The 24,790-nt window shown below is 42.2% G+C and overlaps 1 protein-coding gene across 2 annotated transcripts in view; it reads right to left on the bottom strand.

Moving 5' to 3' along the window:
- The window catches only part of cnot4b (CCR4-NOT transcription complex, subunit 4b), a 71,596-nt gene that overhangs the window by 23,665 nt on the left and 23,141 nt on the right, over positions 1-24,790 (bottom strand). For both annotated transcript variants that reach the window (XM_080754519.1, XM_080754520.1), the window contains exons 3-12: positions 24,486-24,730; positions 21,975-22,172; positions 17,614-17,700; positions 17,402-17,503; positions 17,037-17,162; positions 16,829-16,944; positions 15,209-15,412; positions 13,949-14,006; positions 12,066-12,321; positions 9,829-10,464 (exon numbers count right to left, since the gene is read on the bottom strand). In XM_080754519.1, the coding sequence (XP_080610645.1) occupies positions 9,829-10,464; positions 12,066-12,321; positions 13,949-14,006; positions 15,209-15,412; positions 16,829-16,944; positions 17,037-17,162; positions 17,402-17,503; positions 17,614-17,700; positions 21,975-22,172; positions 24,486-24,659 (1,957 nt within the window). In that variant the 5' untranslated portion in view covers positions 24,660-24,730. The remainder of the gene's footprint in view (positions 1-9,828; positions 10,465-12,065; positions 12,322-13,948; positions 14,007-15,208; positions 15,413-16,828; positions 16,945-17,036; positions 17,163-17,401; positions 17,504-17,613; positions 17,701-21,974; positions 22,173-24,485; positions 24,731-24,790) is intronic.

The raw sequence follows: 24,790 nt of genomic DNA, 5'->3' as shown, positions 1-24,790 counted from the left end.
ACAAATCTTGTATGGGGGTCCCTAGAAGAATAAATTAGGGTTTAAGTGGTTAATGATCAATGATTATAGTCCAATAACATGATTGTCAAATACACCGTTAGCATAATGACTAACTTTTGCTACTTTATGTATATTTTGTGCCAAAACTATTATGCAACTATTACTTGTAACAGAGCACCTTTTCTACCACTGGTGGTTGCGCTCTTCTTTTTATTTACAGACTGTGATGCTTGTAGATCTGCTCTTTTCACAAGTTTGGGTCCAGGGCAAACATTTAATTTCTCTTTTGTGGCACAAGCTAAAAAGTTTGGGAACCACTGCTCTACAGTGGTGTAGCTGTAGCAGACTGCTTACTCAACATTTTTTACATTTACATAAAAGAAATGCTCTTAACTCATTGAGTGCCTATCCCGAATTAGTTCGGGATATATGATCGTATCACAGGGTGCCTATCCCGAACAAGTTCGGGATATAAAAAAAAAAAAAAAAAAAAAAATTTTTTTTTTTTTTGAAAAAAATTTTTTTGATTTTTTTTTTTTTTTGGACCCCATCAAATCTGGTGAACATGATTTCAATCGCGATTTTGCATGTTCCACCCCCATACAACCCCATCTAACATACAGGGCAGCCATGTTTGTTTACATAACATGTAAAACATAATGGCGATTATCTCAAGAATGCCTGAACGGATTTCCAATCGGATTTTTTTGTTTGAAAGCTGTGAACAAACTGCACAAATCCACTCCAATGCAATCCAGGATTGCATTGGATTTTTCAGAGCTCATTCTTCTCTGTTTTTTTCCCATGCATGAGGTGTGCAAGGTTTAATCATGGCTAAGTTGACGAAAATAAGGCTTCTAAAATGCTTGGTAGCCAATAGCTAACTTCAAGCTAACTTCATCCTCTTCCTGTACATGCAGTCATGCACAAAGGAAAGTGTTCAGGCAAGTCATGGCTGCAGGGCTTCTGCATATACCAGCATATCTCTATGGGATTTTCTCTGGCCACTGGGCGCCCTCTAGTGGTGAAAGGGGTGGCACTAAATGAGTTAACTTACCAGTGAAAAGGACTCTGATGGTAGTCGATAAAAAACGGTCCCACACGGGGAAATAACAATAGGACCGATCAATAACTTCCCCCTACCGCTTGCAAGAAATGACTGCAGCAACCTTTGTAACCATTAAAATAAAATAAAAAATGTGTAATATCTTATCAGAGGAGGAACATCATTAACCCATTTAGGGCCTAGAATTATTGAATGCTTTAAACAGTGGAAAATAGCAGATATACAAGCTCGCAGCGCGGCACTCGAGAAAGTCGTGAAAATGTGTGCAAATCTTTGAATATATATGTATTTTTAAAGCGAACGTTTGTAACTCAAATTTTGCTTCTGGGTGGTCCCTGGAACTAGATATTTTGAAATGGGGGTCCGTAGCCAAATAAATATCATTATTACATGAAAAGGTTTGAGAACCAGTAGTCACTCAAGAACAGACTAACTGAGGTCCAGTTAAGTGAAAAGGACCTTTTCCTTGACGATGGCTGGCCAGATTGCTGACATCTTAGAAGGATTCAAAAGACACGTATAGAATCGGGTCAAAATTCTAAGGCCATGGCTACACGGAGCTGGATATTTCTGAAGCTAGACATTTTTTTGTGCTGTTGGGGCTTGCAGCCACATGAAGCTGGATATTTTGGCCGCGAAGCTGGATATTTTTTAAACCGGATAAATAAGTGGAGAGATTGAAAAATATCCGATTCACTGGATCCGTGTAGACAGGGAACCTGGATATCTCTGAAGACTTTACTGTGTGTGTGCTTGTTAGACCTAGATATCTTTGTCGTGTGGACCTAGATATTTTTCTATGTGGATATCTGAAAAACCGGGATATATGAAAAATCCAGCTCCGTGTAGCCATGGCCTAATTTTCACGATTTTTCAAAAATAGCAGATCTACAAGCTCGAGCTTGTATATCTGCTATTTTTTTTATATTTAAAGCATAAAATATTGCGTCATAATGTGTTTAGGCCTAAATGGGTTAACGACAACGTACATTATGTGGCCTTGCTTTAAGACAGACAGAAAAAAAGGACCATCTGCCCGGTCCATTGTCTGGTTAGACAAAATGAATGATTTTTTTCCACCGCTAAATTAGAACACCTGCCTAAAGGGCTTTTAGGTTAGTCCATGTTCTGTAGTTGCTGCCAAGCTCGCACAGCTTCAAAGAGATTCCTTCACTTTTTCCTATCTCCTAAATCGAGACACCTCATTTACTGTAAAAGTGTCAGACTTTATCAACTAATTTACTGATATTAATAAACTCGGGGTTCACCGCCACGATTCTCTTACCTTTTAAAACTCACTGAATGCCTGCCTTTACATTATTTAATGGGCCTTGATGCCAGCCATTTTGTTTAATTTCGGCTAAACGGCTGCACGAGTGTGCACGGCCGGGCTATAAACATAGAACGGTTGGGTCGGCGATTTTTTTCTGTCTACATAGCAAAAAAAAGTAAGACGATCCGATAAACGGTTATGGAGATAATGGCCAAAACATTTATAATATAATCTGGTGTGAAAATAGAGGAAATATGTCATATTTGAAATACGCACAAAATTGATATGACATGATATGATATCATATTATATCAAGTTTGCGCTCATTTCCTGAATATATACACCTATATAAGTGACAATTTTTAATTTGAGTTGTTTTAAAACCAAAAACTAGCCAGCTAGTAGGCAGTGGGACAGGTGAACATGTTGTCCCGGCCACCCCCCCAAAAAAGCATATCCGTAGTGTAGTGTCTTTCGGGCACTTAGAAAAGGCTGATCGGCGATCCGATTTTTGATTGTTTTATATAAACGAAATCAAATTAAATTCCCAGGTTTCTCGGGCACGGCGGCCTGGACCAACGTTTTTTTCTCAGGGTTCTCGGGTAGGGGCAGACATAATCGTTTCAGTCGGGCAGAAAACTTGTATCTCCAAAAGTGTTACTTTTCAGGAAATGGGGGCAGGGGATAACCCTTGTTCCAATGGATCCAATATAGCTATTATTTTAGTTCTTTATAATAGTTTTCATTGGTTCAATATTTATAAAACCCACAGACAAACTTGTTCTGAAGTGTGTCTCTAAAACATACACTTTCACTCATTCACCGCCAAGAATATTTATTCAAACTACTAAACAAGTGCCTGCTATTTTTCGTTTTTCCTTATAAGTAGTAGTCACAGAATAAGTTCCTATTTTTCGATCGATTGCCCGAAAGGTTTTGCTACTTTTGTGTGACACAGTAGTATGACAAAGTAGGACATTAGATTTTGAAAAAAAAAACATGGAGACACAAGGTTTTTCAAAGAGATTCCTTCACTTTTATGACAGCAACGCTATGCTTGGGGCAAACTCGGTGGGCTCAATAAATGGAGGATGGAAGTGAGGATTAAGAGCAGTTTGGATCCTGCCTGCAGGTCTCTTAAGTCTTCATTTGGAAGGTAATTTGTGAGTACAGCAGGCACTCGCCTCAACCAAGCCCCATGTTTAGCTGAAACTGGGACTGTGATTGAGGCACGAAGACAGATGTCTAGTGGTTTCTAAACCCTTTTTTTTTCCCAGCCGAGGGGAGTCCTTTTGACCCCCTGGTGGTCCCCTAGACCCCACTTTGAGAACTAGTGATCTAAATGGTTGTATGCCTCTGCCAACCAGTTTGAATTATACAAACTAGCCCTTACCCGTTCAAAGATATGAGCTCCAAAATGATGTGCAGTGTGTGGGTTATGGGATGTGCACTGTGCACACAGTATATGAGGGATGGAAAGTAACTTTAACTAGTGCTTGCATGATGTACTGTAGGAGCATCAATGTAAGAAACCCGTTTCGTTTAATGGCTACAGAGATACTGTCCCCCCCCCAGCCCCCCCCCCCCACACACACACACACACACACACACACACACACACACACACACACACACACACACACACACACACACACACACACACACACACACACACACACAGAGAGAGAGCTGGTTAAACATTTTGCCTCATGCTAGATGCAGAATAGATGTGCCTCAAGCTAGATGCAGAATAGATAGTAGCTACACCATAAAAATGCTAATATACAGCATATGATTTGTGAAAGTGACAAACGGGCTTCACAGTTATGTCAGGTGTGTTCATATGCTGATGGTGATGCGATTTCAGATCAATTGCTCCAGCCACCGAGGAGAAACGCTGTGACAGACAGACACTCACTCACTCACTCACTCAGACATTCGCAAAATTATAGTATAGATCAGGGATGTCAAACATACGGCCCAATCCGGCCCCCCAGGCTAGAGCATACATTTCTGAGCATTTAGAAAAAAAAAGTAAGTCTCTAGCCCATAGCCCATTCCTGTCAAGAGTTATGATTGTTTTAAGAATTAACCTAACTAATGTCTGTACACTGCAGGCTAGGTTTCTCCCACCTGGCAGTGATTGAGTTGATTGATTGGAATGTTAAGTGACCAGCTCTCTCTCTCTCTTTGAAGATGACAGCATTGCTAGGAATAGGGTGGTTGGTCTGGCTATGAATAATACCTGAACATACCTACAATATTCGAACTGTACTCAAAGATTACACATATTAGACATGGAAATTAATGTTGTTAAAAAAAATAACTTATTTAAAAAATATAATAATAATAAAAATGTAAAAGTTTTATTATTCCGATATTTTCTGAATATGCCATTATTGTTCATTACTTTTATTTTTTTTATTATAAAATACAATAAAAATAATTATTGTCCTGCATCAATAATATTTTTTTTAGCCATTTACAAATTATAGCGTACTGGAGACTATCAGGAATTGAATTATTCTATTATCAAATGGTTTATTCTTATTGGCACTTCTTAAAGGAGTAGTTCACCCCCAAAATGCCATGGAGCCAATGTAGACTCATTCCTAAAACAGAAATTTGATTACAATAAATGCATGCCTATTGATTCCGGATCCGGAATCAATGGGGGGGAAGTGTACTATTATCAAATTTTTGTCTTAGTAATGCGACAAATAAAATAAAAATATATTATTGAACTCAATTCTCCATGGCGTGAGTAATCAAAGAAAAAAAAGTCATTTTGGGGATGAACTACTCCTTTAAACAAATAGCATCTCTCGTACCTAACTGCAACTGTAATACCAATAATGAAAGTAGCTATTTTACTTAACTCATTGAGTGCCAGCCTATCACCACTAGAGGGCGCCCAGTGACCAGAGAATAATAGAGATATGCTGGTAATGCATGCCCAAGCCCTGGAGCCATGACTTTTTTTACAAAGGAAAGGACACTTTCCTTTGTGCATGTACAGGAAGAGGATGAAGTTAGCTTGAAGTTAGCTATTGGCTACCAAGCATTTTAGAAGCCTTATTTTCGTCAACTTAGCCATGATTAAACCTTGCACACCTCATGCATGGGAAAAAAACAGAGAAGAATGAGCTCTAAAAAATCCAATGCAATCCTGGATTGCATTGGAGTGGATTTGTGCAGTTTGTTCACAGCTTTCAAACAAAAAAATCCGATTGGAAATCCGTTCAGGCATTCTTGAGATAATCGCCATTATGTTTTACATGTAATGTAAACAAAAATGGCTGCCCTGTATGTTAGATGGGGTTGTATGGGGTGGAACATGCAAAATCGCGATTGAAATCATGTTCACCAGATTTGATGGGGTCCAAAAAAAAAAAAAAAAAATTCAAAAAAATTTTTTTCAAAAAAAAAAAATTTTTTTTTTTTTTTTTTTTTTTTTAAAAGCCGAACTTGTTCGGGATCGGCACCCTACGATACGCTAATAAAGCCGAACTAGTTCGGGATTGGCACTCAATGAGTTAATAATGAACACAATTTGTAAAATGATATACTGCTATACTGCTAGCTACAGCAGTGGCTGAGACGACAGGAAGAAAAACAGAGCGAACATGTGCGTGAGTGTGCATGCCATCTGATCCGCGACTGGTTCGGCCCTCATCAAGTCGCCTTTCATCCAATGCGGCCCTCACCCCAAAATGAGTTCGACACCCCTGGTATAGATAGTGAGGAATGACTTCTATTTTGATGAAATGTAAGTTATCACTATGTTGACATGTTCGAAATGTCTTGTGAGTTCACAGTGACCTTGATCTGACTACGGCTGGGTGATTCTTTTTTTTTTTTTTTTTAACCAAATACCTCGATATTGTGATGATAAATTCTTCTTACTGAATTAAAAATGGCAAATTGATGTGTTATGATCTTGGGGTGATTAAAAAAACAACAAACTGTCATCATGCTGATATCCAATGCCCAGATTGTCTCATATCACGATATAATGCCTCTGGTCATGGCTGTGTAGGCATACAAATTTAAACGAGGGGCATCAGAATCGTTCAACATAGTTCCTGCCACGTTACAGACCTGTTCAGACTAGGCCAGTGATCCTCAACCTGTGGGCTGTGTCCCACCGGTGGGCCATGAGGATATTGCAAGTGGTCCGCCAAATAAGTGGCAAAACAATACGATCTTATATAACATCCATATTTAAGAGATTTTTAAGAGATTTATATTTATATATTTTTTCTTCTTGAAAAATGAGTTGTGATACCGATCACAACTTAAAATATCATCACTGCCAGGCAGAAACGTTTGTATGTTTTTTCGTAAAAGTAAAGTCCTGCTTCATCATATAAGACTCTTGCACAAAACTAGTGAAAATAGCAGATCTACAAGCACACAGCGCTTCGCGGCGTGAGGCGTTGTGTGCTTGTATTGTCACCATTTAAAAAAATTAAAATACAAAACGAACGGTTTTGGACATACAAGGTTGAAACCCGACAACAACAATATACTATGTCAGTTTCTCTGATCCAAGCCTTTTGACAGCAAATTTTGATTTAGTTTTAGTCATAGTCTTATGAATCAAATGTCATTTCATTTTAGTCATAATTTAGTCACCCGAAAAGTTTTAGTTTTAGTCTAATTTTAGTCGACTAAATATCGTACGTTTTTAGGCGACTAAATCTACAGTTGATTTAGTCAACTAAAATGTATTTTGGCAGGCCTTGATGGCATCGTAATGACTGATTTTACACTTGGTTGTGTGCTGCTGAAAATAGCAGATCTACAAGCTCGCAACGCGTTGTGAGCTTGTAGATCGGCTATTTTCAGCACGCAACACCTGAGAGCAAGGGGAACTGCCCATAAGTCCGAAGGTTCATTAGTCCGAAGGTTCATTAGTCCGAATTTAGTTAGGGTTACTGAGGTTAAGGTTAGGATTGTCAATATATTTAGTCTTAGTTTTAGTCATCACAGCTTAGTTTTTTTAAACATTTTTCGTCATAGTCTTAGTCGATAAAATCAACACTGCGTAACACAATTGGTTAATCATTATAAATGAAAAAGCATGCGGCTCACGATCCAGAAAAGGTTGAGAGAGAACTACAGACAGTACTAGGCACACCACCAAGACTATACTGGTCAGCACTCAACACTGAGACTAATCGGCAGAAACAGACCACAATGGCATAATGTAGTTTTGTTTTCCATCATATACTTATGTGACACCAACCCATCATACTCATTATTCCCCCACAGGAGTGTGGACTGAACTAAACATATTGAACTAAAAGGATATTTCCTTTTCAGTGCTTTCTACACTTAAAATTACCAGTGTGAATCCATAGTCATCCATAGTGTATTGTACCGCTATTGAGATATCTGGCATAAATATTGAGCTATGAACTGTGTCCATATGGCGCAGCCCCAGTGAGTGAGTGCACCTAGACCAGGGATTCCCAAACTTTTTTGTCTCAGGGCACCCCATAAATATTGTTTTAATCCGAGGCACCCCTACATTATAATTTTAACTCCCAGCACCTTATATTTATAGCATATCGTTGTTGTCAGGTGGAAATGTATGTCCAAGACCGTTTGTTTTGTATCATCTATAAAATGTACTAAACTAGTGAAAACAGCTGATCTACAAGCACACAACGCCTCGTAGATCAGCTGTTTTCACTAGTTTAGTGCGACAGTCTTGTATGATGATACCAAAAGACGTACACATTTGAAACTTGGAGATACGAGGCTTCTGCCCGACAGTGACGATATTTTAGTGATTATGTTGCGAGGAAATCGTTGAGACAATAGCCATTTTGGTTAGAACTGACTGAAAATAGCTTTGTAGTTCCAAGTTTAAAATGATACTAAATATTTTTTCAAGTGTCCAAATAAATTCAAAATATTATCAAATGATCTCGCGGCACCCCTGGACTGCCATCGCGGCACCCCAGGGTGCCCCATCAGTCACTCACTTTGAAAACCCCTGCCTTAGTGTATTGTACCGCTATTGAGATACCTGGCATGAATATTGAGCTATGAACTGTGTCCATATGGCGCAGCCACAGTGCGCCTAGACTACGTTCTTACTGCAGGAAACCCTGCATGACATATCAGTTGAGGCGCTGATGTAAAAGGCCATCTCTCTCCTCTTCACTGTGGTTGGGTTCAGCCAGGATGCTAGATGAAATGCTGCCACCCAGTGGTTTGGTCAAAGTGAGCTCCCTGCTTACCCACAATGCAATTGACAGAATGATGTCATAACTGTATTCCCCCCCCCCCCCCCCCCCCAACCCTTTTTGCACTAACAAACAAACCAGAGATGTTCATAACTTCTCAGGAAACTGAGAAGTTTCTATCTCCTGCCATAATGATATTAAGATCATAGTCAACATTGAGACATGATTCTGAATAAGAAACGACCAGAGACAATGAGAAAAGCTTAGGTTGATTCCCTCAAACTGTGTCACATGTTTAGGAGACAAGGCGGTGCATTCGGATATACGCTTGCCGATTGCTGAGAATCTGCGATAATCAAACCTGGCCACTCTGAATTTCAGAGATCAACTGGCGTGTACTCCAGTGCTCTCAAGAGACTGAGGCACGCGCGACACACGTCGCGCACACCATATTTTGGTAGATTAAGGATCTTTGTCTTAACCCCATGAGCGCTACCATCCCCATTTCTGGGGGTGAACATATCAGCAAAGGTAGAGCTCACAATGCGACACGGACCTAGTACAGAGCCCTCCAGGAACCCAGTCAACACTATATAAGAATTACAGTAAGTGGCTAGAATAAGGTTTAAGACGAGTGGAGTATTTTGGTCTGATTTTTAAATTGCATCTTAGACGGGACAACAGAGCCGCAGTCGCAAGGTTCCCGGTTTGATCCGGGCTCCTCCGCGCATCATGGAGGTCAGCAAGCGCCGTCCTTGTTGGAAAAGCCATGGTGGACGGAGCAGGTGATCACGTGAATCTAAGCAAGCACTCTCTACATGTGTCTCAGCCATTCACAATGCCGAGGCGGGCTTTTGAGGACGACTGGTTTGAGACGTGCATTCCATTCACGTGTGACAGTAAAAATACAGTGCACCTTCAGTATCAAGAAAAAAGAAATGGACTTGGAAATATAAAATGTCGATTTAGAGGTGGTCATCTTTTAAGAACACAAACCCTTTTTCTTATTTCCACACAACTAGAACGGTATATTAATGACATAGTTCAATGTTGAAAATGGGCGGTTCTCCCCTTTAATCATATGATTGTTCTGCCGGCTCAATGCATTCCGTGAAACTATTTGTGCCTAGCGGAATACTGACAAATCTGCAAGCTGGAATCGCAGAACCAAGTTACGCATCCTTTCTGCCCTTTCCTCCTTTTATATAATCCTCCTCCAGCCAAGGATTCAAATAGTTAGAGCAGCCACAGAGAGGGCAGAATACCTGGGTTCCATGGTGCACTCTTACCTGTGATGTGAACGCCTCCTAACCCAGTACTGTGATGGCCCGGCAGCAGACTGAAGTCCATGAAGCTGTTGTGCGAGGCGGGCCCCGCTGTGTGGTTCAAATGCACAAAGTTACTGCTGCGTGTCGAGGCCATGCCGCCGCCGTCCCCCATCCAGGGCTGTCGCGTGGCGGCGGAGGAGGACGAGGAGTTGGCGGAGGAAGAGGACGAAGAAGGGTGCCCCGGGAAGCCGAAGGACGTGTAGACGGTGGAGCGGTGGTGGAGGGGGGGGTGCTGTTGTTGGGGATGCTGGGTGGTGTTGAAGCGGTGGTGGAGATGCTGGGGGTGCGGGGGGAAGGGGTTGGGGGGCAGGAGGCCCGCGGGGGGTCCGAGAGCACCGTTGGCGGGTAGCGAGGGCGGAAGGGAGTGGCTGTTGTTGTTGAGGTGGTTGTGGTGGTTGCTGCTGGGCGCGAACAGAGAGGAGGGGAAGGGGTCCTGCACCGAGAGCTCCTTCTCGATGAGGTCGGCCAGCGCCTTGCGGGTGATGTCGAACGGGTCGAAGCCCAGGTCGTCGTCCTGCGCCTGCTGCTGCTGCTGCGCCGACGAGCCGAAGCCGAACGCCGCCTGCCAGTCTGTGGAGGATGACACCGGGATGGAGTCTGGGAGACGGAAGGAGAGAACGGTCACATTTTGATTTAGTTTTAGTCAGTTTACAGTTTAGGCATTTAGCAGACGCTTTTAATCCAAAGCGACTTACAATAAGCAGATACAACATCACAATAATAAACAAGATAATAGGTCAGTACATTAACAGCAATATAACAATGTAAATGGATATCTATCTAGAGAAAACACAATATAATCAAAGTTCTAAAGAAACCTAAAAAGACAAATGCTAACTAGCTTTAGTCATAATCTTTTGAAGAAAAAGTCATCTTAAATGTTTTGCTTTTGGTCTAGTTTTAGTTGAAATCTACAGTTGTTTAGTCGGAAGGTTATTTTGGCGGGCCTTGACGGCGTCTTAATGCCCAAAGATTTCTCAAGTGGATGCCACAGGATAATTTGATAATATTTGGAATTCATCAATATAACTTCAGTTTAATCACTTGTCGTAGGCCCTCTATACTGAGTACAATGGGCCGAGTTGCACTGTACTTCAGTACTGACGTGTAATCTTTCTAAATCTCTTCGCCCAAAATAGCAGATATACAAGCTTACGTGTCACGTGTTGTATGTTTGTAGATCTGCTATTTTTGGTGAATATTCTGGCGACACTACAGATACTGGGTGGTCAAACATCAAGTATATAGTCATTTTCAATTTGTCCTAAGGAAACGGATATTCTCTCAAGTTTTCCTCATGACATACTGCATCTTATTAGCCTGGTTTCAGCCCCTAAATCGCTAGCAACGGCCATTAAAAAAACATCAGGCGATTCAGGGGTCTGGTGATGCTCTCAATGAGAGGCTAGCTGTACGGCAAATCAGCGTCGTTTCAACTCGATGACGTCAAACAACAGCGTCGGACCAGATGTTCCCAAACATAAACAAACATGGCTTCGCCCACTGCGGTAACTTGTTATCATATCGATCTCCCTATGAAACAACAGTAGCAGACATATTTGAATGTGTTTGATTACTAGTTTGTAGCGCTCCTATTCTGACAGTTTCATTGGTTAGCAAGGAGCAACAGGTTAGACAGCCACATAACATGAATAAGGGTCGCTTAACAATGACGTGATCTGCTTTGCTACTACTGCGATTGATTGGGCTTGCATCTTATAGTCTAGTAAATCTAGGGAGAAAATACACTCAGGTTGGACAAAATTGTATTATTTAGTTTTTCAACTGATTCTGACAGGAAATTATTCTACTAGCCAGGATAAAAAAATCTACCCTGATCTGCTCACGGCAAATACCCACAGTGGCCAAATCAAGTTGGGCTCCCGTCGACTTTCTATACAGGAGGAAAATACCCAGGAAAAAAATGGAACCAAATGAACGTGTTCATTTGGTTCCATTTGTACACTGTCGGAGTTAAGCCTGTATCAGAGTCGGGTCCGCGGTGGAAGGCTGTCCACCGCGGTGTAGTGCAGTGTAGTCTTTTTGAGCGTTAACGTTGTAGTTTTATGACTCAAAAAGACTACACCGCACTACACCGCGGTGGACAGCCTTCCACCGCGGACCCGACTCTGATACGGGCTTAAAGGGGAGACCTTGACATTTGAAAGTCTTGTGAACCACTGTTCCAAAGGTCTCACCTGAGGTGAAGAGGCTCTGTGGTTCTGGAGTGGTGGGCCAGTCGGAGGAGTTGTTCTGTGGGGAGGAGCTGCCGGCCAGGCCACTGGGGATGGGGTTGGGGTGCCTGAAGCTGCTGTTGTCCGAGAACAGCGACTGGGACTCGGCAGCCGCGCCCTCGAAGGGGGAGCGAGCTGTGAGGCCTGCTACACTGATGGGCACCACCAAGGTGGGCTTGGTGAGGCCAGGAGGGGGCGATGGGGAGTCCCTGCCCAGGAGCTGGAGGAGAGCGGAGAGCAGAGATTAAAGGAGTAGTTCACCCCCAAAATGACTTTTTTTTCCTATTGATTACTCATGCCATGGAGACTTGAGTTCAATAATATTTTTGTTGTATTTGTCGCATTCCTAAGATTATAGTAAATTTACCACCCATTGATTCCGGATGGGGACCCGAATGAATTTGGGTCCCCATCCGGAATCAATGGGGGTAAATGAATTGTAATCAAATTATTGTCTTAGGAATGCGACAAAAAACAAAAAAATGTTATTGAACTCAAGTCTCCATGGCGTAAGTAGTTAAAAGAAAAGAAAAAAATATTTTGGGGGTGAACTACTCCTTTAAAAACTAGAAAGATGCAATTTTGGAAATTGCGAGTGTGGTTGCCCTGACGGGAGTCACATTTGGAAAGTGAATTCTGCAATTCTATTATCAGAACAGAATTTCCCAGAATTCTGGGAAATTGCCAGTGGTTGCCGTTTTTGCATTTCCCCATTCAAGTCAATGAGGTCATTTTATTGAGTATCTTTTAGCCAATAAGGAAGCAACAAAACATTTTTAGAGTAGCTTTTAGCCAATGAGGAAACAGCAAAAATGTCATGAAGCTTGATCAATCCTCTGGTCCTCACGGAGTAACATTTAGTCCCAAAATGTGAATTGATGTTCCTGCTGTACCCAACTAGTAAAAAAAAAACACACACACACTTTACAGGCTTTAACCTTTGCATTCATGAAATAGACAATCAGGGTTTTATGAAAGATTCCTCACGTGTTTGGTTGCTAATTTGGTTATACATCACATCGCTTAGGCTTTAAGGTTATGCCTCTTTTCCAACTTGGTTGTGTGCTGTGTCATGCACCAAAATAAATAGCAAATAAATAGCTCTCAACATACATACGGTGCGACACGTTCTGAATTTGTAGATTGGCTATTTTCAGTGTGTGAAAGCGGTGCGCCACCAAGTATTTAGCATCCTTTAGTTTAGACCACTGTGCCCCAAACAGTGGGTCAGGGCCCCTTTGTGGGTCACCACTCAAGTAAAAATCCCATTTTCTTTTCCTACAAAAAATAAAATATACATTTAACAAATTATCCCCTATTTTATTTTTAGAGATAAAATAAAAATGAGAATTTCATACATTTTCAAACAGAAACAAACACATCTAAGAAATTCAATAAATACATTATAATAATAAAGTAGTGAAAATAGTCGATCTACAAGCTCACAACGCGTCGCTTCGCGCAGCATTGTGAGCTTGTAGATCGGCTATTTTCACTACTTTGGGTCCCGGCCAAATGGCTAATCTCTCTTTTGGGTCACGGGGTAAAATGTTTGGGAACCACTGCTTCAGACTACTAGAGAAAGCCGTGAGTTAGCCCAGAGAGAGAGACGTTGGACTCTATGGAACCCAAAAGACTAAAATCATTTGTGGAGACTGATACTTTAATCCATGAGTGAGGGAGACAAAAGGTGACAGGTTATCACTAAGGGAATTAATCGACTAAACAAGAACATAACATTTTTTGCCTCCAGTAAGGACCATTGATCGGGGGGGAATAAGAAACTGACGAGGGCTTTGTTGCGGTCTAACTGAAAATCGAGTACATTTCTCAAAAAGAGTTCTTACCAGATGTGAGGTTTCGCCGTTGCCTATACTGATGATGTCTGGCAGTTTGTCACTCGGGCTGAAAGGGGACGAAGAGGAGGAAACGCAGTGAACGGGTGTGACATGCTACACTGTCACAATACCCTGTGGTTCTCAAAGTGGGGTCCAGAAACCCCCAGAGGTTCCAATATTATATAATACAAGCAACACACTGTAAGGGCGGGTAGCGACCGCAAGGTCACCTGAAACAACAGAGCCTTGTGTGGCGCGTCGCTGATTGCCCACAGCTGGGGCGCTACTAGCGTGACACATTCACTGACGGACATGAGCTGCAGGTTTTCATTGTAACTGGGACCGCAAAATAATACAAAATTATATAAATGGATAGGGGCAACGGTTCCGGAGATAAGAGTAGGGCCAAAAGTGTGACGTGACTTGGCGGACAGACGGAGGGACAGACAGACAGACAGACAGCCGGTGGAGGTTTTTGCTTGATTATTCTAAAAATCATGCTTATGTATTCCACTAATGTTGAATGTTGAAAAATGTAAATCATCATCATCATCATCAGGGTTACCCGGTGGAGTCACAGTTTGTTGAGAAGGGGGACATTGCTACTCTGTTACCTGGTAGGATCACAGTTTATTGAGAAGGGGACATGGCTACTTTGTTACCTGGTAGGATCACAGTTTATTGAGAAGGGGACATGGCTACTTTGTTACCTGGTGGAGTCACAGTTTGCTGAGAAGGGGACATGGCTACTTTGTTACCTGGTGGAGTCACAGTTTGCTGAGAAGGGGACATGGCTACTTTGTTACCTGGTAGTAGGGCTGTCACGATATGACATTTTACAGGACGATTAATTGTCACTCAAATAATTGGCGATTAACGATTTAATTGTGTTTTTGTCGTTGATAATTACATTTCTGTTTGGCTTTTAGGCTTTGAAGTTGCACATGGTAGATATGACACATAACCTAAATATACAAATACATTACTGACATATTTGACAACTTACTACTTAAAAAATAACTACTTAAAAAATAACGTGGAAATAGTCGATCTACAAGCTCACAACGCGTCGCGATGCGACGCGTTGTGAGCTTGTAGATCTGCTATTTCCACTATTTCGGAATTTTTTCAACATTCACGATTATGACGATTATGACAAAATAATTGCAATAATGTCAAATAATCACGATTAGACGATTATGTAATAATTGTGACAGCCCTACCTGGTAGGGTCACAGTTTGCTGAGAAGGGGGACATGGCTACTCTACCTGGTGGGGTCACAGCTTGTTGAGAAGGGGGACATGGCTACTCTGGGACCCAGCAGCTCAGAGTCGGGCCCGTCAGGCGTCATGTGGTCAGAGTCTGAGCTGCCGTCCGTGGGCGGGCTCTTCCTGTGCTCTGACGACAGCCCATTGGCTGTCTTGCCCGGAGGCTGTAACGAGGGCCACGCCTCCTTGTTAGTGCTGTTGGATCTGTAGGAGAAGAGAGCGAGGCAGTTCACAAATCATACCGGTGCACTCACATCCTAGTCAGTTTGGGGACTACGAAGGGAAATTAGCATTCTTAAAATAAAATATATAATCCAGCAGGGTGCGGGAAATCCCAGGTTTCCCTAATCTGTCAGATCAATGAACTTTTGAATACGTCCAAGCATTTTTAACTAATTTCTTCCCAAAAACGGAGATCTCCGTCTTTTCAAAAGACGGCACTTTTGTGCCATAGACGGAGATATCCGTCTATTGGTCTTTATTAATTAATACCGTCCGAGCTATGAGACGAATGCATGCAGAGATAACCCGGAAGTGAAAATCACTGCTCCATAGACCTTATTCACACCGCGGCCATCTTTGATCACATGACCACGTCGGGTGGCAAGCAGCCAATCAGAAGCTTCTGCGGGTGGGTCTTGCCTTACCCAAAATGCTGTTTTGAGCTTCTGATTGGCGGCTTGCTACCCGACGTGGTCATGTGATCAAAGATGGCCGCGGTGTGAATAAGGTCTATAGGGTTCAATTCTTCTTCTGCAGAATAAAACGAGCTTTCCTCTGGTTCTCGCTTTCCACTGCGCCACATGCTCCCATCCACACACTGTGTAGTGGTCCCTGGGCGGAGCTACAACAACAGGATGGAAACACGTTCTCCTCGCTCACACAGACCACAGCCATGCTCGGCAACGGAGCATGGAGCACAAGGGCGCGTGACAGCCGTTGGAAAACACGGTAAAAACACACAAAAAAATGGCAGTAAACCATTGGATTAATTCGAAATAGCTGGCACGGATTGTGTTCAAAGCCAGTGCTCCAGTACTTTCATTCAAGGACGAATTGACCAGGTCGACTTTCACTTGACCAGGGGTATCTATACTTTTACTGGGGTTGAACACTGCCGACTGTGACATTAGAGCTTAATGTCTGTCCTATGAATCAGTGTTGAATAAAACTGACGAAAATACTTTTGTCAACTACCTTTTTTCACTAACAAAAACAAAATAAAAACGGACTGGTGGAGAAGAGATGTCGTGCTCCGAAAATAGGCAATCTACAAGAGCACCAGTTGTCGCACTGTGACGCATTGCGAGCTTGTATACATTAGGCATTGTTGTAAATCAGGTCCTTTTCTAGACCATTAAATTGGTGTTTCTAAGGTTGCGGCTCACTACAGCCTACAGCAGTGTGGTTCTCAACGAAGTGGGGTGACGGAAACCCCAGGGGTCCCCGGGAGGGTCCCCAGCAAAATGAGCAGTGACTATTTAGATCATAGGTTTCACTCAACCCACTATTATAAATACAGGAGCACCGTGTTCAAAGGAAATATGTCATGGTTAAACCATTGAGCAAAATGATAAATACATATAATTCTTTAAGATCAGAATAAACAACAGACAGTACCTTTGTAAAGAGTTGGATTTGCCCTTTGGTTTGTCCCCTCCTGTGGCCGACATCTGTAGGTACGCTGGGTTCTGTTCTTGTAATAGTTTTTGCTCATACTCTTGGTGCTTATTTGCCTGCAGGCGAACGGGAGACTCCCGGTTAATAAGCAGACAAGCCCCCGCAACCCCAGTTCCATGCCGTTACACTGGGGACAGATAGAGCTTACCTGCATCTCTTCTTTTGTAAAACTAGCAGCTTCATCCCCGAGCTCATGTAGATACATGCAGTCTGGCTTAGGACACTGCATGCTCTTTAAAAAGTAACTGCAGTATTTCGTCGTCCCTAAAGAAGCCTGCCGAAACAACGGAAAAGTAGTTAAGTGAACGATCAAAGCTTGGAACACCCATGTAAAAGCCCTGTAAGGCCTGATGTATGTATAATTAGGCTTGCACACACACACACACACACACACACACACACACACACACACACACACACACACACACACACACACACACACACACACACACACACACACACACACACACACACACACACACACACACACACACAGAGTGTGTCAAGGCTTACCTTAAGTGTTCTTCCATCTACTACTACGTTGTTGACCAACCCGATTGCTCTGAGTGCATCTTCATTCCGAATGTAGGTTACATATGCACTGGCACTAGGTCCCTAGTAGCAGAATAAAAAGGTCATTTAAAATATGACATTAAATATCAACATCCAAAACTAAATGGGTGGAGTTTGTTATTCAGAAGCAAAGGGTTGTTTCAGATTCTCACCTGTGAGCCGGCGTATGACGTGCTGTTGTTAATCACCACCTTGTGAATTTTCCCAAACTTCCCGAAATAATCTGGCCTCTTTAGTATCTGACAGACACATCAAAGAAAAGTTTTGTTTAATTTCACGTTCACTTAGTTCCATAACTCCAGGGGTTCTCAAAGTGGGGTCCCCCAGGGGTCCTTGGAGCTCACAGCGCACACTGCAAGATTGCACAAAACATTTTCAGATGGGGGTCCGTGGCCAAGTAAATATCAATTTGGGAGCCTTTACAAGAAAAGCTTTAAGAACCACTGCATTGCACAGCAACATGATTTAAAAAAAAATGCGACTTAACCTTTTTTGAACCAAAAGTTAAATCATCTCCTTGGGGCAGCCTACTGATCATTCCCAATGAAATATTTTTACTTTTTATCATCTACCAATTTGGTCATTATTACACCTGTGTACTGTGGTCCCTTCTACTGCCGACCCACGCTACGCTATTTAAGCTTAGTACGGCGACGGCAGATGACAACAGCAACCGGAAATGATCAGCGCTCGATAGATCAACCTGCCAGGCTGCCGCCGTAGCAGCCGTCTGTACTACGCCAGAAGGTCCCTTTCCACGTTGCGCCTACAACGCCTGCTGTGTAGACGCGTCGCCATGGGAACCAAAGCGTTCAGTAAAAGAGGCTCTTTGCTTAACAATTTGGACAGCAACGGCGATTGCGTCATAGCAGCCGTAGTCCCGCTTCACGTTGCCGTAGTAGAAACTGGGAACTTATATTCCCCAATGTTGGCCTGGGGAGGGAGTAGGCGAAGCAGTGTCCCCTTTTAGTTGTTGAAGGGGTATTTTCGATCAAGTACATTTGCACATAGCTGAAATTCATCCTCTGCCATTTGCCCATCGTAACTAATTATTAGGAGCAGCAGTGGGCGACTCTTTTTAAACGGCGCCCAGGGAGCAGTTAGTGGTAAAGTATCTTGCTCGGGGACACAGACTGGGCAAGCAAAGGGTCAAACCAGTGACCTTCCGATTCCCAGAAGGCCTCTCTCCACCCAGACAGCTACTGCCGCAAAGCCAGCCACTTCTTTTCACCATACAGCCAATGAGGAGTGTCACCTTGTAGCGCAAGTGGAGGTTAGCCACTACTGTCACCAATGCATTGGCAAAGGAAGGACACAGTCCCCTGCATCCCACCTGCAAACACTGACAGTTGTATGCGCTGGAAGTAGGGATGTGCCGAAAGCAAAATTCTTGGCCGAAACCAAATACCGAATATTGGAAACATTTGGCCGAAAACCGAATACCGAATAGCCGAATAATACATGTATATAATTTATTTTGTATTACTAATTTTTGCACCATTGCTGTACCTTTGTTGTAAAGCTACCTGATTATGGCAAAAGACATGATTATGGCAAAACCTAACTTAAATAATAATCACTATATGGTTCCATAAAACATTTATTTCTCACTTTTGAATGCACACATAACATATTTATTTTTGTATAGAATTATTTATTTACTATTGTGTAGTAAATTTGTAATAAAAGACAAATTATGTCTCAAAATATTAACATTCCATATAGTTGAATTATTGCATCATAAAGAAATATCAATGTAATTATTGTTATAAAAAAAAAATATATATATATATATATATATATATTATGGGTGCAACATATCGAACCGAATATCGAAAATCGAATCGAACCGAGAAATATCGAACCGAATGACCCTGTACCGAACAATACAATACCACTGCACATCCACATTCCCCTGGAACCCCCTCAAGGACCCCTAGGAGTCTGCAGAGCCCACTTAGAGAACCACTACCCTATAGGTTGGGTACCGTATTGTTGAAAGTTAAAAAAATACATTTATAAATCAAGGAGATTTTTGTTTATTTTTTGTATCGAAAAAGTATCGAACCGTGACACCAAAATATTGAACCGAACCGAACCGTGAATTTTGTGTATCGTTGCACCCCTAATATATATATATATATATATATATATATATATATATATATATATATATATATATATATATATATATATATATATATAGAATATCCTATACATTATTCGGTAGTATTCGGTATTCAGTATTCGGTAATATTCGGTATTTGGTACTATTTGGTAATAATTAATCGGCTGTAAAATCAAACCGAACCAAAACCGAATATGCGTTTTTTGGCACTATTCGGCCAAAAGTTTTCGGCGCCGAATATTCGGTCACATCTCTAGCTGGAAGCGACCGGCCAAAGGCACCGATGCCGGGAATTGAACCTGGGTCTCTGCACTACTGCTGGGTCAATGAGAACATTGACCATACTGCAAGTTCTAATCTAGCGCAGTAGTTCTCAAACCTTTTCATGTCAAGCACCCCCATAACTCTTGAGTGTGCAAATTGAACCAAATGTAGTTTTCATTTGCACACACTCAAGAGTTACAGACCTGCAAGGGTCCATTTGGAATCCCCTGAGGGTCCCTGGACCCCACTTTGAGAACCACTGTTCTAGAGTTATTTTGGTCACTGACATGACACATGGGCAGGAGTGATAGCGCTGCCATGCGTCACAGCATGCATGCATCATGCTGTTCTCACTTGTGCTGTTAATTTGAGCCATGTATATTCTTTTAATAGAACCGTATAAAAGTTAGAATAGTGAGCAGAATGTCAAGATACTCATTTTCAGAATAATTATTATGCTGATGAGTTGTTCTCTCTTCAAAACACTGCAGGGTGCACGGCATAATGAAAAGTGCGGCGGATGAATTGAAAGAGTGCCAAATGTACCGTCTCTGTAAGAGATGTGTGTGCTCAAAGCTCAACACTCCTTTTTATTCACCAAGATATCAGACAAATGGGGGAATATTTTGATGCCAAGAGGAGCAGGAAACAAAAAGGAAGATAACAGAACTACATAGAAAATCACTAGGATTAGTTAAGACAATCGTGTCATCCAATTCATTCAAAATAATGGCCATGTTGCTGGGCAGTCATTTCAAAAGAAACTATGTTTAACCACTTAAACCCTCTACTTAGTTGTCCGCATTCCCAAGGGCTCTTCCTCTATATTGTTTTTGCTCTACACAATATTTTTGCTGAAAATAGCCAATCTACGAGCTCACAGCACTAGAACGTTAGCCCCAGAGCATGGATGCTAGCATTCGAAGTGGTTCATAATAAATTGTATTATCTATAATAACATTTTATTTAATAGTAACAGATCTTCAGGTTTCAGGGCCCGGAACAATAGCAGCCGCCGGAGGAAGTTTATTTGGAGGAGCTGTGCGGTGAGATTCAATGTTTGTCCGTGTCCAGCCCTGAGCTGGGATTGGCAGGAAACTGCTTTTTTGACATTCTGCTCACTGACTGAGGACTCAGACCGGGATGATTGGCTGCCTCTTTGTGGCCTTTGTTCAGCCAGAACTCACCTCTCCCTCTCCCCTGGTCATTGCACGTCTCCCACTGAGACTTACAGCAAAACAACGTATCACTGCGGTCGGGCGGAAAGAAATGTCCATATTTCTCCATATTTGCACTACCTCGTCCTACAAGAAGGTCACGCCAGCGTAGCGAAAATAGCTGATGGACAAGCTCACATCAGGACAGGTAGGGACAGATGGGTTTAACTCTCAAATACCTGGAACGCGCCCGAGTCGCGTTAGATTTTAACCACTTTAACCATTATAGTATGCTTTAAACCACTTTAACCATTATAGTATGCTTTAACTTTGGAAAAATAGCAGATATACAAGCTCACAGCGCGGCACCGAGTGCCGCGCTGCGAGCTTGTAGATCTGCTATTTTTGAAAAATCGTGAAAATGTGTGCAAGTCTTTGAATATCTTTGACCCGATCTTTGACCCGACTTCTAAATCCTTCTTCTAAATCATGTTGTTCTCAAACTTTTTCATGTCAAGGACCCCCAAAATTACAGGTATTTGGCCGCGGACCACCATCTCAAAATATTTGTTCCAGGGACCCCCCAGAAGCAAATATTTGAGTTACAAATGTTTGCTTTTAAATAGATATATTCAAAGACTTGCAAAGAAAAATCATGATTTTTCAAAAATAGCAGATCTACAAGCTCGCAGCGCGGCACGCGGTGCCGCGCTGTGAGCTTGTATATCTGCTATTTTTCAATAGTTAAAGCGGTCAATAATCCTAGGCCTAAATGGGTTTAAAGGCGGAGATCCTTTCAATCACAGGGCAGTCTCTTTTTCGAGTCAGAAAACAGAGATGTGATATAATCTCTGAAGTAAAGAAGAGGCCTAATTTCTTTACAATATATGGCTGCTGTTCGTAGAGCCCGTTTGATCGATATGTCTTGTCTATCTCTGTCTCTGTGTGTGAGAAATCCCCTCACCTCGGGGTCGGCCAGCCTCTGCGACAGCCCCACCACAAACACCAGGTTCCTCTGGACCACGCGCACGCTGCCCAGGTGCTTGCGGTTCTCCGTGATCTTCTGCTTCTTCTCGCTCTGCTTCTGCCTCTTCTCGTTCTTGATCCTCTGCAGCTCCTCCTGTGTGAGCGGCTTGTACACCGCAGGGTCCTCCGGGTAGGGCTGAGGAGGAATAAAGTACATCGTACTTTAGTGCTGTACTTGACCACTTTTAAAACCTTATACGTTACACACACACACACACACACACACACACACACACACACACACACACACACACACACACACACACACACACACACACACACACACACACACACACACACACACACACACACACACACACACACACACACACACACACACTTTAAGAGTGTGACATTGTAGGAGGAACTGGCGTGAGCTTGTGGACCTGCTAGTTTGACTGTTGAAAATGTCCATGGAGAATATTTGAATTCTTGTGGAAAACATCAAATGTACTAATGCACATTTGATTACATCTATTCTATAATTTTCCGAATGTCTGTCTGAGTGAGTGAGTGAGTGAGTGTCTGTCACAGCATTTCTCCTCAGTGGCTGGAGCAATTGATCTGAAATCGCATCACCATTAGCATATGAACACACCTGACATAACTGTGAAGCCCGTTTGTCACTTTCACAAATCATATGCTGTATATTAGCATTTTTATGGTGTATCTACTATCTATTCTGCATCTAGCATGAGGCATATCTATTCTGCATCTAGCATGAGGCAAAATGTTTAACCAGCAGTGTGTGTGTGTGTGTGTGTGTGTGTGTGTGTGTGTGTGTGTGTGTGTGCAGATCGGTACACAGTATCTCTGTAGCCATTAAACGAAACGGGTATTTCTTACATTGATGCTCCTACATATTATCATGCAAGCACCAGTTAAAGTTACTTTCCATCCCTCATATACACTGCACATCTTTTCGGAGCTCATATCTTTGAACGGGTAAGGACTAGTTGTAGTAATCAAGTGTGTTTTGAAAAGCAAGTACTCACTTTAACTTATGTACACATTTGGCAGAGCAGCTTTCATTTGCAGTCAAGTAATGTTTGACAAGGAGCATCTACTGCATACTTTGACTCGAGTACTGGGGTAGAGTCACTTTGTCAAGCACTGATGGTGAGTTACTGTAGCAAGCCTCACTTCCCAGCGCAAAACCAACCGAACACAGCTTTAAATGACTACATGAACACTTTAAACACACACAGCTAAACTATTCATTTAAGTTGCTGTGTAGTGTAAAGCGATTAAATGTTGAATTTCATTATACATTTTAATAATATATACTGTAAATTAATATTAATACACGTTACAGGATACTAAAAAGGAAATGCAAGAGACCAAATGTGCTGCTAGCAGGAAAGGTTGCATGCATTTGCATGTCATAACAAGGCTCAAAGCTTCCATCTACATCATTTTCAACTAGTAGTTTACGTACATTAATGCCCTACTTTGGTATCTAGAGGCGTTTTATAAATGTGCATGGTATTGGTATTTTTTACAAAGCCATTAGTGTATGAAAATGTTTCATGAAATATTATATTATTTATGTACATTGTTGGTTATATCCAGGCGTTACCCCTGAAAAAGTGTACTGCAATGACATAGCTTAAACTTGAACAGTACAGTGAATGTAAATTAATTTCTTAAGAAAAATACTGGCTTTGCCACTTGACACCCGACTATACTGTAGATGAGGATTCGAAATTAACAGTGGAGACCACTGAACTCAGCACCATTGTATTGCAAACTATCATTTTGCAATAAAATGCAGTGCAATTCAGAGGCAATCCACATCGATCCATTAACGTCCATATTCTGGCCATTTCATACTAGGCTAAACATTCAGCAAAAATAAAAAAATATACACATTTTCTTTTCTGGGTGATAAAACAAAATGTGGTTTTCGTTTACATCCTGGTCACATGGTGCGTTCCTGTTGCCGGCAGAAATAAGGTAAAAAAACACTGAAAAATCCTGGCAGAGGTGGATGAATTAACCCATTTAGGCCTAGAAATTATTGAATGCTTTAACTATTGAAAATAGCCGCGCTGTAAGCTTGTAGATCTGCTATTTTTGAACAAGTCGTGAAAATATGTGCAAATCTTTGAATATATGTATTTTCAAAGCGAACGTTTGTAACTCAAATTTTGCTTCTGGGTGGTCCCTGGAACTAAATATTTTGAGATGGGGTCCGTGGCCAAATAAATATCATTTTGGGGGTCCTTCACATGAAAACGTTTGAGAACCACTGACATTGTAGTCTCTCAAGAACAGACTAACTGAGCTCCATTTAAGTGAAAAGGACCTTTTCTTTGACAATGGCAGATCTACAAGCTCGCAGCGCAGCACTCGGTGCCGCGCTGTGAGCTTGTATATCTGCTATTTTTCAATAGTTAAAGCATAAAATAATGCTACACAATAATGTGTACCCGTTCTAGTTGCTTACCTTCCTGCAGGCGGGACAGAGGCCGTTCTCGTCTGTGCGGATGCGGTGCCAGCAGAAGCGGCAGATCTGGTAGCCGCAGGTGCAAGGGAAGAAGTTGACGTCGTCAATCTCCAGGGGTTCCATACACAGCGGGCACTCCATGGGATCCTGACTGCCCTCGGGGCTTCGGGACATCCTACGACACGGAGACGCGGCGACGCGCAGAGCCTGAGGCAGGGACGTTGGCGAGGGCAGGGCGGGGTCCTCTAAGAGAGCAGCAGCGCCATCACAAGGGGGGGAAAAGTGGGACTGAGTTACTAGGGCCC

The sequence above is a fragment of the Nannobrachium achirus genome (genome assembly GCF_963921795.1).
Source record: "Nannobrachium achirus genome assembly, chromosome: 23".
Taxonomy (NCBI): domain Eukaryota; kingdom Metazoa; phylum Chordata; class Actinopteri; order Myctophiformes; family Myctophidae; genus Nannobrachium; species Nannobrachium achirus.
The sequence above is the reverse complement of the archived record's forward strand: the minus strand, read 5'-3'. Positions and strand labels throughout refer to the sequence as shown.